The sequence below is a fragment of the Montipora capricornis genome, unplaced genomic scaffold, assembly GCF_036669925.1.
Source record: "Montipora capricornis isolate CH-2021 unplaced genomic scaffold, ASM3666992v2 scaffold_329, whole genome shotgun sequence".
NCBI lineage: Eukaryota > Metazoa > Cnidaria > Anthozoa > Scleractinia > Acroporidae > Montipora > Montipora capricornis.
The window spans coordinates 30,001-44,408 of record NW_027180066.1 but is presented as its reverse complement, the minus strand read 5'-3'; the positions used below and the strand labels follow the sequence as shown (position 1 = coordinate 44,408).

Here is a 14,408-nt window from a genome sequence, read left to right as displayed (position 1 = left end):
AGAAGCTTACCCAGAGAGAGTATAGGACGCGCCACGACAAGGTGGCCCTGCGGGTACACTGGAGACGGGCAGGAAGTATGGGATAGAGTGTAATGAAAAGTGGTATGACCATCAACCCTTGCCAACCGCAGAAAATGGAGACGTGAGGATTACCTGGGACATGACTATCTACACAGACAAAGATTTGGTTTATCAACGGAGTTGATAACGTAAATTGGCCACCGTACAGAGATTCTAAAAGCTGACGTTTCGAGCGTTAGCCCTTCGTCAGAGCGAATGGTTACACAGTGCTGACAATGGTTACAAAGTGCTGAAACATAATCGGCCAGATATTACTCTAGTGCATAAAGACACACAGAAATGGACACTTATTTACATAGCTGTGCCAGCGGACCAGAACATAACCAGAACTGAAGAGGAGAAGGTTGAAAAGTACCAGGAACTAGCATTTGAAATCAGAAGGATTCATGGAGCCTCGAAAGTCACAATAATACCTATCGTGATTGGTGGTCTTGGAAGCATATCAAAAGGTGCAAAGGCCTGGTTTTGCAAGCTAGATGTACCTGACTTCCTTGGAAGTGTACAATTATTGGCCATCCTTGGAACTGCTCGCCTGTTGCGGAAAGTGTTGCTGAGACACAATCAACATTACCCAGTAGAACTACTGGAGAGAATCGAATCGAATAATATAATAATAATAATAATAATATAATAATAATAATAATAATAACAATGATAGTATGATAATAATAATGGTTATAATAATAAAAATGATTATAATAATCATATTTTTAATATAATAATAACGATAATAATGATAATATTATTAACGATAATATAAATATTAATAAAATAAACGAATTGACCAGACGCGTGCAAATTCAGGTGGGCTCACGCTATATTAATCTATATTTTGCATAGAAAATTCACTTAGTCAACGGATCAGATTGCTGAACCAAATATTATCACATTATAGTTAAACATAGTTCTCAGGCCGGTGTACGTGAGACTGATGGCGTCGCGTGCAAAGCTTACACGGTGGACTAGTTGCGGGGAGAAGACCATTTTACTTTTGTAATTTTATTTTTCGCGGAGAAAGGACATTTTTACATATATGACATTTTACATAGACTTTAAACTATAAAATCTGAGTCTTCATGACTCGAAATGTCTGCGGAAACATACTTTTGTGATCCGTAAGAAAAATCCCGTAGAACTGGCATCATTAGGAGTGCTTGGCCATACCAGCCGGGCTTTGTTAATTGCAATCACTTTTTTTCATCCGAGTTGCTGTAAAATCTACAAAAAGAGTTCGACACCAAAAAAGAAAAAAAAGAACAAGACACATACCTCCCTCAAACATTGCAAAAATAAAACACCCGTGAGCAGCAAAAATGTCTTGGTGATCAACATCTTAAAACTCTCTGTTGGCAATAGTTGACTCGAGACCTGCTTGTGCAGTAAACGGCTCCGAACACACTACAGTGCGAGGAAACGTTTAGGTCTGCGAACTCGCTGGTTCAGTTTGAGCAAGAAAATGCATAGTCGTAGAACTTTTAAGCCCCTTTCACCGTGGTAACGGTGAAAGCCTCCCACGGATCCTTTTACGTACATAGGGGTTGAATCAATAAATGCCGTAATTGAGCTCGCGGGTCATCTAAAGTATTTTCACCGATGAAAGAAAATGTACATTAGCTTGGGTCATTCAATTAGTTTTCCAACTAGCTATCCTTAGGAGAGTAAAATAACTGGAAAATACAACACCTTATGACATAAATTATTTATTTCTTTTTACTTGAAGTAACATAACAAACACTACAGAAAACTATCCACGTTTTTTCCTTTAACTTTTTTTCAGGATGATCCTTTTAACAGGGGCACCCAACGTCAATTTTCGGAAAATATCTGTTCGGAAGACGATTTGAGATCTAGAATTTTTGGAACTTTTTTTTGTAAAATTTCTTGCTTGCCTGCCTGTCCTAGGATTTTCGAACATCTAAAAAATGGTGTAATTGCCCATTTTTACCCTAAAAAGGTCACCTAGAATTTTCGAGAGCCTTTTTCTGGCTGAAATTTACGAAAAGGTAAATTTTGATCCCTATCATTTTCGGATCACTAGACTTTCATCTAGGAAATCCGAACAGATGAAAAATTTTTAGGGGATGAAAATATGAATATATCTACCGTTTAAATACCGAAATACGTTTAACAATGCTATGTTTAAGTGGCTTTGAACTATATTTTCGCTGGGTGCCCCTGTTTTAACCCCCCAGAACGTCAGTAAACAGCGCCACTTTGGGGAGAAAGACGTTACTTCGTCACTGACAGAATATGGAAATAACATAGCAAAATTAAATGATCTATTGAGAAATAAGACCTTCTGGAGTAATTTGAGCCATAGAAGTAGACAAATTCATTATTAGTTATATTAAAGTAGCCATTTGATGTCCGCAAATTTAAACACCTGTTTCATGCGTTTGATACGAACACACTTATCAAGTATCATCAAATGGTGGTTTTCACGTTACATCATCGCCGCCATGTTTGTGGACGAAAACAAAACATCTCTCATTAGCTCCTTTTGTTCGTCTATCAGGAATTGTACATTTCAACATTGTTATCTGTGTCTCTATAGATTGGTTGCAAACCACCCATACGTTTAGCCGGGAGTCGTTCCTCAATCATGTGAGTTGAGACAATTTTGAGATTTTAGCGAATGGAAGGTCTGACCTCCATTGCAAAATAAAATAAAAGAAACTTTGATGCTGAACTTCAATCCAACATCGAATCTAAACGTTGGCAGTGAAAAAACTGTTTCTCTACTGCCATATAATAATATTAAGAGTATGATTGTAACTTGTACTATAAGCTAGTTACCAGTGCCTCTCTTTTCTTCTCTTTTCTCTTTCTCTTTTTGAATTTATACAGATGGTTTAACCGTCACTTCTGAGGATTTATTTTGCTACATACGAAACGTCAAGTTTTCAAAATACAGTTTATCTTTTATAATGCGAAGTTTGTTCATGTTCGTTTCCGCCTTGTGCGTTTTATTAGTTTTGTTGGCACAAAAAGGACCTGGAAACTTTGTACTAAATTTCACTTAAAGAAGGGGCTCTTCACATGATCTCAATTGACCGGGCTGGTTCGTTTACCAAGATGAAATTGGTTTCTGTTCATATGGCGACTTTCAGCCCGGTTTCCGAGACGACATTTTTGAAAATTAAAGTACTGACGCGACCAATCAAACGAACAAGCCTGGCTAGAATTTTTCGATTTTCTTTGTTCAAGGACGGCGCCGGCTATTGTTATTGCGCATATGTTCTGCGCGTCTCGAGATACTCGGATTTCCTATGGGTAGTGCTTATGAATTCAGGAATATTTTTGCTTGGTTGAAAACTATGCGAAGAAAGTAAAACTTAGTAGGCACCGTCCTTAAGCAACCTCAAATTTCTTTTGACTTTACGTTAACTATCAAATGGAACTATTCCGAGCTTCACTATCGAAGAAAAGAGAATTAAAAACTTGGTTAAGCTCGCCCTCTCATATGAACACATCGAAATTTTTACAAAGGATTTAGACGTGGGTCGAGATCTCGGAAACTGGGCTAGCCCGGCCAACTGGGCTCATTCGAAGAGGCCACAAGTCCATGACAACCTTTCAGCACTTTTTAATATATAAGACCGGAAGTCATTGCTTTAGTTTTTCAAAATAAAACGTTGATTTAGCGGGGATTCGCTACTGAATAGTAAGCAAAAGAAAATACGGCCTTTTGGATACCAAAAAAATTAATAATAATTACGGAATTTCTTATAAGCTGTTTCTTATATAATTAACTGTTTAAAGGCTAGCTGCGCCCCTACCGACCAATACATTCAAGTTAAATCTCCTCTGAGCCAGTTCATGTATGAATTAGATTTATATGAAAGAATGAAGGGGCGTTTCCTTTTCCATTTTATTAATTTTCAGCGCCACATAATTCTGAAGTTCGAACTTCGGTCTTCTTTTTTCTTCTTCCCCTTCAGGTGTATGATAACTGCAGACCGCACATTGCAGACTGCAGAATAGCGCTGATAACTAGTACTTAAGTCTAAGCACCCACGCGGGAATCACTGCCGCAGAACCTGTCGAAATGCTGACCGATTAAGCATTTTCTTGATTAGGTCTTCCGCGAAAGATTTTGCTCGAGAATTAAATTCACTTTTGTCCACACCGAATACACATGGGAGCGATCCGGTTTTATAAATAACGCCTTTTTGGTCGGGGGGGCGTTGTCGCGTCTGACAATGTGCGGGATGTAATTCAGGTAGTGTACATGAATCACATCCTTCAACGGCAGCGCACCGAAAAAATCGCCGAGCGGCGTTCGAGTATGCTCCTTAGAACAGTTACAGGTTATTTACGAAAATCAATTAGATCTGTTTGCACATGAAAAAGAAAATCGGTTGGTTATCATGACTAGAAATGATGCCTTGTTCCTGGTGTATTTTGCATAGCGACATAAATAAACTTTGTACAATATTCGACGATTTGACCTTCAGAATCAAGAGCCCACCTCTTGAAAACAATTTTTGCTTTTTTGCACTAGAGACTCAGAGCATTTTCACTCTTCTTCAGATAAATGCAGAGAAATCAATTCTTAGAAAAATAACTCTTTACCGGAAATGAGGCGATCCGAAAAGAGCACCTTGATAATTGCCCAAGAAGAAAACATCACTACCCAAGGGAATCTCAAAAACGTCGGAGATAAACGGGGACAAGCCCTCAGCAGTTAACATCAACCGCCAAAAAGGGGCGGAAGGCCATGCGGGAACGACAAGGGCGCCTCGACTCCCTAAAGTGGCAATGTGATCAAGGACTCTGAGAATACGAAAAATGGGAGGAACGAGCCACTTATTCTCGCCAGCCCATCGAACAGAAAATGCGTCGACTCCCTCTGTTCCAGGGCACCAAAATCTACTATAGAAAAGGGGCAACTGAGCATTCTCATGGTTCGCAAACCGGTCCACGGAATGTGGACCCCACTTGGCCTCGCCCATGAAAAAATAATGCCTTTTAACTCGCCGGTCAACGATTCTGCTCAGAAAATCAGCTCTATCATTATCAGATCTTGGAATCAACTCCACTTCCAACGTGATGTTGTTAAGCAAGCACATAGAGAAAACGCGTAACGCAAGACACTGCAAGTCTTCCTTCATACTTCCAGTTTCAACAATTCTAGAAACACTTTGATTATCAGTATATCATTTAACAGTGTGCCCTTTAAACAAGTGCAAAAAAGACTCCAAACCCAAAACAATGGCCTTGAGTTCTTTGTAAGAGGAGCTCTTCCGGGCCTCTTCAACATTCCACATTTTATGAGAAATGGTATTTTGAAATTCCAGGATGTAACTAGCACAACCAGAAGAACTCGCATCGAAATAGCATACACGGGAATAATGACAATGTGGGAGACGAGACAACTACTATTAAGGAGGGGAATATTTTCCTGGAAGAATGATAAATCCCTCAGGGTGGAAGCCGACAGGGAAATTTTGCTATCCCACGTAGAACTAAGCAAAATATAAAAGTGGGAATATCTGGTCATGATAAGGGTGATGCTCCCAAACACAAAACCCATGGAAATAATCTTCCCCACGAAACAGGCCAGTTTCCTAGCAGTAGAAAATGGGTATTGAGCACGGATAGAGTGGATAACATGTTCAGCATTAGAAACCCGAAGGGGAGTACTGTGAAAACAAAAGACTTCCTAATCACATTAACAACCCACGAAAGACCTAGACGAGTAGGAAGGTACTAGCTAGGTGTGATGATCATCCAAACAAAAATCAATATGGTGATAACCGGATTTATGGTCAAATTTAAACATGAATTATCCGTTGGAAGGTAAATGGACGCATTCCTTATGTCCTCAAACTTGAATTTCTCCTTCCATGCAAATGTGCTTATTCACATGACGGAGGTCCAAAATCAAACTCTTTTTCCAGTACTTTGAATAGAGACGGATAGAGGGTCAATAATAGAGTCCGAAATAAGACGCTCTTGAACAGCTTCCCCTACAAAATCAGCATGGGTCAAAGCCGAAGTATTGTTATAGGAAAAGGCCTTGGGAGGAACACTGATAAACGGAATAGCATAACTCTTTTAAATGACACGAAGAATAAAATTATTGGCCTCTGAAGTTTGAGACTAGAAATTATAATGATCTCTGAGCCTACCTTTAACTATGTGAATACCAAACGGAGCACTTTCAAATTCCGAACAATCCATAAGAACGTGGTCAAATTCGGAAATACCTTCACTAGTTTCACTGACAACATCATGTTCCGATATGGACCTACTGCTGCCCAGCAGTACCGGATGTTTTGTCTGGGAGCTGCTTAAACGTTGACCTGGCTGTGAAATAGGAGTTGGTGAAGGGGCATTCGGCTCTCCAATGGCCAGTCTTTCCACAGGCGAAACAGATGTCATTCCTGGCTTTTCCGAAGCTGCTCTTCTGCGGTTGAGGACGAAAATTAGTGAAGTTATCGGAAGAAATAGAGGCAGCCCATTCAAAACTAGACGACGATAATGGGCGTCTGGCAACCTGAAATAGAAGAGAAAATAAAAAAAAATTGACAGTCGAACTGATAGGCACTGAACTGTCCTAAAGTGAAGATGACTACGTGATAAGCGAATTTAAATAATACGGCAAAAAAAAAGAATGCAAAAAACTCCCTTATTGTAAATGTGTTACGCATAGCGTAACCAAAATACCAACGAAGAGAACGCAACGAGCATAAATACATTTATTTTCGAAACTGCGTACCAAAAATAACTTATTTATGCTTTACACTCTCACTCATAAAACACGCCAATATGATACAATAACAATGAATTTATTGTAACGGAGGAATAGGTACAGCAGGGCCCATAATATTCGACCTAAAAAACAGCTAAAGAAAATAAAGAACGGGCAAAGCCAAGAAGAACAAAGAAAAAATACTCAACCTCAGTCCGGACTTTTCAACCCGGGCATTTTTCTTCTTTTTCAAAGCCCTCTGCTCAGCAGCACGAATCTTCTTTTCGTCTTCGGATCCCGAAGCAACCTCATCAGACAAGTACTCTTCAACAGCAGCCCAGCCAGCTTCATATTTGTCGGCAATCCTAATCAGACTTTATTCCGCCGCTTAATGGCCTTCGAGGCGGCGTTCAGAGACTCGTCAAGTTTAAGAATTAACGCTGAGACTTCTTAGTTATCCGAGCCCCCAAGATCGACAATGGATTTTAGCGACTGCACGAAGCAAGACTCTGAGAAACGTATTCTAGCGTCTCGGTATTGAACTCAAATTGCTCACTCGTTGCCACTAAACTTCAAAGTTAAGCTCGTCTCAGACTTAAGTTTCTTAACTGAAAACGACGAAGACTTCGCTTGATCATCCGAGAGCGCGCGCTTCAGATGAGAAAACGACCATAAATACATTTGTGAAAAGTTTGGATCAATTCCGACGTAGAAGTATGCGAAAAGGTAAGAAGTGTTTATGCGATGAGCCTGCGTCTGTCTGACCAAGAGGTATGACACAGCATCGCATCTTCATCAAATTTTTTCGATTTCTCTCGGATTTTATCGCTTTTTTCGCTCGTATTTCGCACTTCCAAACTTTTGGAGTTTAAGGAATTTAATGAAACGATTCTTCCATTCGCGCTTGTTGGATATGAGACTGATTATAGCCAACTCAGCGCTACGCGCCTAGTTGGCCATTTACTATGCATCTCATATCCAACGCGCGCTCATGGAATAATTGCTAATTATCCATCCCAACGCGCGAGCTTTAGACAGTGTGATCATACGTCCTTCACTTTGCGAGTTTAAATTTACCTTCCAATCATCGTCCAGGCACTGTTATTTCAATCTTATATGGTGGGTCAGCGTTGTTCAGGCATGGTAATATTCCTTCTGTCACATTTAATGCCGTATGATACTTGCCCTCGGGTAATACGAACGGTGTGGAGTCACCTTGACGTCCAAGCATGATGCGAGAATGCTTGCAGTCGTTATTGAAGTCAAACATTTAGAGCAAATACACGATCTGATGTAATCCTACCTCGCAATCTTCTTCATCTTTCAGATGGATTTGTCGAGGTAGCGCTACACGAAAGGAGAACTTGCAATTGTTTAGAAATAAATTACTACTGGCATTACTGGGAAGCGTCACGTAAAAGTCGCTATCTTGAATCATGTCTGTCGTAAAACCACCACTGGTTATGTGGAAACCAACTGTCGTATCTTTTTGGCTAACCTTTCCAATGTACCAACAACTCCTTATTCGCTCCTTGTCCCCTTCGTTTTAATTTTTTTTAATAGGAAACAGGTGTTTGGCATTTTGCTTCCTTTAGACGATACACGGGTGGGTCGCGCGGAAGTCTCTGAGCAACAGAGAAGGTTTCCTCCGTCCAGGATGGTAAATAACCTTCAAAGAATCGTTTATATTTTCTGGTCTTGACCTTATCTCCCAATTTGTATTTATACTTTGTTGACTTTTTGAACAGATTCCCATACAAATTGTTCTAGACCTCTGATGCATTATTCTATGCTACGGTGTACGCTTTGATTGTAATTCCGATTGACTAAGTCGTTCAGTTGGTCCAAATAATGGTACGAGCTGCTGGTGGTGAACATACGCCACGTCAGTTGCTTCAACTGAGTACGGTTGAATCTTTCAACCACTTGAGCCTTGGTTTCGTTGTCGGTTACAAAATGGTGTGCATTCTCCTTTTTGAGGAAGGTTTGAAAAGTGATGTTCTTAAATTCGATTCCGGCATCTGTTTGCAACTTCGCAGGTTTACGGCCTTCCTGGAAAATGCTTTCAAAGGCCACCACCAAAGAGGCAACTGTTTTTTTATTATTATTTCAAGGGGACCAGCCACGCGTATTTGGAAAGGACATCGTTACAGGGTAGTAAATACTTGTATATCTTATTCCACCGAATCAAATGTTGTAAGTCAACCAAGTTTCCCTGCCATCGCGAATCTATATCAAACACAATCACTCGGTTACGACGAAAGTGCTTTCTTGCATGTTTGTGTAGGGTATAGCCAGGTTGTTGCTGGAGCCAGTTGAGTACTTGCGTGCGTTTCAAACCATACGGACGAGCCACACGATACAGTTTGTCGACTCTTCCTATCCACTTTATAACACCGTACTTTCTGTAAAAGTTGTTTTGTCTGATTTAAGGTCCTCGTTTCCTTCTTCTTTTGCATTTTCCTCTTCGTGATTGTCGGTGCCACCCCTCAATTTGAGGTGAAAACTTCACTACCGCAACACGCAACTAAACATTGCTTTCTCTGACATAAGTCACTTACAGAAACTGTAGGCGATAAGCTTCCACGCACACGGCTTGCAGCACTACCCATGAAGTTAAACAAATGACTAGATCTTCCTCATTTATAGACTCTTTATAATCTGCCGAATCATCCACCAGAGACAAGGATAATGTATCAAATACGTAACACGTAACACTTTGTGAGCTTTTGTGGAATGCATATTGTTCGGTAAATATAGCCTTGCATTTTTCCATATGACAATAAAAACTTAATAAGCGACCGGGGTTCATTGGATGTACCTCTTTTAGAAGATCTAACCATTGCTCGCGAGGTGTGCTGTGAAAGGAGTGTCCTGCAAAACAACTCCGAGCGCAAACCCGCACTAAGACAAAGTACGCTTTATCCATGTTAAAGAGTGTACTGAAAAACGAACACTAGTTAGTAAGTTAAGCCCTTGGCTCCAAGTTGGAGCATGGGCCATCAACAAAAAGCCTCCAGAGACGTCTCTTTTCTGCCAACTGTTGCAGCTCCTTCCAGTTCTTCCCGAGGACCTTCATCTCTTTTTCCGTATCCCTCCTCCAGCTATTCTCGGGGCGGCCCCTCTTTCGTTTTCCCTGTGGGTTCCAATGCAATGCTTGCCTCGTAATGCTGTTTGAAGGTCTTCTCAGCGTGTGGCCTACCTACGCCCATTTTCTCTTCCTCACTTGCTTGACCATTGGAATTTGACCTGTCCTCTCCCATAGCTCTTCGTTTGTGATCTTGTCTGTCCACCGTATCTTCAGGATTCGACGCAAACAATGGTTGACATATGATTGTAACTTTCTTATCGTTTTGACTGTCATCCTCCACGTCTCTGCCCCGTACAACAGCACAGATTTTACATTAGAGTTGAATATTTTCAGCTTAGTTGATGTAGATATGCTACCAGAGCTCCAGATAAGGCTCCTCTTGCCTTATTTATCCTATTTGCAACATCCGCGTCAGTTCCTCCACTTGTGTCTACTACGCTCCCAAGGTATGTGAAGGAGTCCACCTCTTCAATATCGGCATCATTCACTCTGATCTTCCTGTTTGAGCCTGAATTAATCTTCAAGACTTTGGTCTTTGCGGTGTTGATAACAAGGCCAGCTCTTCTTGACCTTTCTTCCAGAATGGTGGTTTTGTTCTGCATTTGGGCCCCTAAGTGAGATAGTAAAGCAATATCATCCGCATTGTATTCCGTTCCTGTGGCCCGTCGTCGACGACTTCATTATCCAATCAATTGCCAGGAGGAATAAGAACGGTGAGAGAAGGCATCCTTGCCTTACTCCAGTTTTAACTTCGAAGCTCTCCGACAACTGTCCTTCATGAATAACTTTACATGTGGTGCCCTCGTAAGAGTTTTTTATGATGTTAATAAACTTCCGCGGAATTCCATAATGAGCTAGCAAGCTATAAGACCCTCTTTCCACTCAGTGGGTGATTTCTCGTCCTCCCAGATGCTTTTGGATAGTTCATAAAAGACCTCCGTGGTGGTGTTGATGTCTGCTTTGAATACTTCCGCAGGAATGTTGTCGGTACCTGCTGCCTTTCCGTCCTTCATTTTCCTAATAGCACTACTAATCTCTGTTCTTGCAGGTATGGCGCAGTTAACTGGGAGTAGATGATCAGCTTCTGGGATATCGGTTCCTCCAACTGGGGGTGGCCTGTTCAGGACCTCTCCAAAATGTTCGACCCATCTATGCAGCTGTTCCTCAGTGGTGGTCAGAATATTTCCTTGTTTGTCCTTGATGGTATGATTAACATGACCAAATTTCCCAGCTAGCTTTCTGGTGGTATAATACAGGTCTTTCATGTTCCCTTTTGCTGCGGCATCCCCTGCCTCCTTTGCCAGGTTCTCTATATAACATCTCTTGTCCTTTCGAGCACTCTTTCTAGCTTCCTTATGCGCAACATCGTAATCGTTTTGCGCCTGTGCCTTTTCTGCCCGCGTCCGACTGTTGTTAACCCGCTCTTTCTTGCACTTCCTTTCTCTCACTTTCTTTAGGGTATCCATTGAGATCCATTCCTTGTTTCTGGACTGCTGCCTTCCTAAAGTGTCATTACATGTATTAATCCATGAGCTCTTTAGATGTTCCCAGAGCGTGTCAATTGTGCTATCTTCCTCTTCTATATCTTCCAACGCTTGGAACGGTTCCTAAGGTTGATTTGGAAAGCTTCTACAACAGAAGGATCCCTCAGGTGTGTCACGTTATATTTGGCTCTAGTTTGCTGTTGAGCTTGACACCACTTTAGCTTTAGTTTTAGGGTGGCTACTAGTAGATGATGGTCGCTGCCGGCGTCTGCTCCCCGCATAGCCCTGACATCTTGTAAAGATCTTCTAAACTGTGGGGCAATGCAAAAATAATCTATCTGGTTCTCGGTGATGTTATCCGGGGAGCGCCACGTGTCTTTGTGGATCCTTTTGTGAGGAAAGATACTCCAACCAATCACCAGGTCATTGTTGGTGCAAAGGTCCGCGAATAGCTCGCCATTTTCGTTCATCTCCCCTAGTCCGTGTTTTCCCATTACAAGCTCATACTCTCTGTTGTCTCCTGCTATCTTGGCGTTGAGATCTCCCATGAGAATGGTAACTTCCTTCCCTCTCTGCCTTGCAATGAGGCTCTGCAATGCGTTGTAAAACTCCTTCTTAGTTGCTTCTTCGGCTTCATTTGTTGGTGCGTAGCATTGAATAATTCTAACATTAATTTTGCCATGCGATGTCTTGAAAAGGGCAGTAATAAGTTGAGAGTTGATCGGCTCCCAGCTAATAAGCGTCCTGACGGCATGCTTGGAGATCATGAGTGCCACTCCTTCCGTGTGGGGGGCGCTTGGGTCTTCATGGCCTGAGTAGAGCACCGTCTCTCCTGAGCTGAGTTTGCACTTACCAGATTGTATCCAACGGACGTCGCTGAGACCGAGGATCTCCAGGTTGTAATTCCTCATTTCCTCTGCAATGGACGATGCTTTTCCGGCTTGGTACATGGACCTGACATTCCACGTACCGATTCTGATGGTGTGTCTTGTTGAAAGAAGGCTAATCAGCCGCCGAGGGTCCTTCTGGCTTTGCCTCTACCGCGTCATTCTCCCGGAAGGGCCTTCTCCTACCAAGACGTCAGTAAATGTGTTTCTATCTGTTGCTGTTTCAGTAATCATTGTTTATCCACCTGACAGGTGATTGGCCTACCAAGTTCACCAGAGCCCTGTTAGCCGGCCTTACCCGTTTCCGCCTCCCACGACGAGGACGTAGGGTTGGACTTATAGGAGGCAAAAAACAAACACTGCACGTATTATTTTAGAGCAGTTTTTGTGAATGCAATAAAGCTTCTGACTGACGACGTAAAAACTTACGCTTTTGCGACGGTGAGGAGCAAGGATGGCAGAGTCGGTTAGTCTGCGGCCTTGGTACAAGAGGTCCTGAATTCGATTCCCGGATCTCGTATCCTTGTTTCGACGTCTTTCCTTTCTGTGTAGCTAAGTAGCTTTAAAAACCCGTAAAACGAAGCACTGATGGAGAGGGGGGAGTAAAATGAGCACACCGTCGATCTCAGGTTTGTCAGTTAAATTACTGTTACGAGTTATCGACGTTAAATATGGTTACTTTATTTTACTTGTACTTTATAAAAACATTTAAACAGTGCATGCAAAAAAAAATTTGTTTGACCGGTACATGTATACCCTTTGTTGTACACATGGTGAGTTGTTCAGTTTTCAGAAATGGATTATAAATTGGAAAACAAGTCTTTTTTTTTTCTTTTTTTGGATTAAGGTAATCACTGCTACGATGAGACATTTTTCTTGTGTCGTTTTGTTTGTTTATTATCTTTTTGAACAAACTAATTCTCGCAAATATAACAAACAAATTCTAATCTGCTGCCTTTTGCTTCGAAGCACGCATACTATGCTAAACTATCAAAGCTTATCAACTTGTAATAAAACACAAATCGCTGTGATGAACGTTGTCAAGTGACGCATTTCTAATGAAGCTTTGATGACCCAAGAACAGAACCATTTCTCGCAAATATAACAACAAATTCTTATCTGCTGCCTTTTGCTTCGAAGCACGCATACTATGCTAAACTATCAAAGCTTATCAACTTGTAATAAAACACAAATCGCTGTGATGAACGTTTTCAAGTAACGCATTTCTAATGAAGCTTTGATGACGGAAGAACAAGCGTTTATATCAACTTGTGTTAAGAGTGTCTTTTTGTGGGAATAAAGCGTTTGAAATGTATGTTGTTTGTCCTCTATGTCAATGTTGTGAGCCCATTTTGAAATACGATACGAAATCAACGAAATGTTCCAGTTTCATAATACAACGGTCTCATACGATTCTCAAAATCCAAATATTAAGAAAACTTTGACCAAAATTCAAAATACTCCCGTCTCGTTTAAAAAAATCTTTAGAATGGTCCTTAGTAATTCGAAATTTCAGAACAAATGTAACCTTGTGTAAAGCCCACTTCAGACTAGGGCTATCAGCTTAGCGAAGTTTCACTCGTAACTGTTGGCGTATGCAAGTTCTCCCAGATTGCGGTGGCGTTTTAAATATTCGGCGCTGATGGCACGCGTGAACATTAGTGCTCAAAACGCCACCGTACCATGGAGTGACTTGCTTACGCTAACAATCATGAGTGAAACTTTGCTAAACTGATAGCTCTAGTGTGCAGCGGGCTTAAAGAAAGGATTATCGTTTTGGATGGAAAGCAATAGCTCTAATACAGTCGAAGCGTGACCAGCTTTAAACGCTACAAAAAAACTATATATAGCGCTCATTTGTTTTGGAATATCTCTAAAACGGTTGCTTTGTCGTGTTTTCATTGGTTTACGATGATGTTATCTGGTTTGTTTGTGACTGGTTTATTCTCTTTAGGTCATATCTTTGCTCCGCTGTAGTCTCTCATTCATACTTCAACTCGAGAGCAAGACAGAGCTCTCTCCGAGCCAGGTTTATTTTATCGCCGAAACGATATACACACACTATTATTTTATGCGCCACACACGCGCTCGCGCTCAAAACCCCACGAAAAGTATATTTTCCCCGCAAGCTTTGGACGTGTTGATATCACGTTCCTCTTAGGGTTCGG

The 14,408-nt window shown here is 41.3% G+C and overlaps 2 protein-coding genes across 2 annotated transcripts; both read right to left on the bottom strand.

Moving 5' to 3' along the window:
- Window positions 1-10,723: 10,723 nt before the first annotated feature.
- On the bottom strand, window positions 10,724-11,335 carry LOC138035230 (uncharacterized). Its single transcript, XM_068882047.1, has one exon. It carries the CDS (start codon window positions 11,333-11,335, stop codon window positions 10,724-10,726), a length of 612 nt encoding a protein of 203 aa, XP_068738148.1.
- Window positions 11,336-11,448: 113 nt separating this feature from the next.
- Window positions 11,449-12,303, bottom strand: LOC138035229 (craniofacial development protein 2-like). Its single transcript, XM_068882046.1, has one exon. The coding sequence runs from the start codon at window positions 12,301-12,303 to the stop codon at window positions 11,449-11,451; it is 855 nt and encodes a 284-aa protein (XP_068738147.1).
- Between the last annotated feature and the right edge of the window lie 2,105 nt (window positions 12,304-14,408).

Excerpts from the sequence above, each read along its gene's own strand:
- LOC138035230 (XM_068882047.1), bottom strand. The coding sequence starts at position 11,335 with ATGGATACCCTAAAGAAAGTGAGAGAAAGGAAGTGCAAGAAAGAGCGG.
- LOC138035229 (XM_068882046.1), bottom strand. The coding sequence starts at position 12,303 with ATGTACCAAGCCGGAAAAGCATCGTCCATTGCAGAGGAAATGAGGAAT.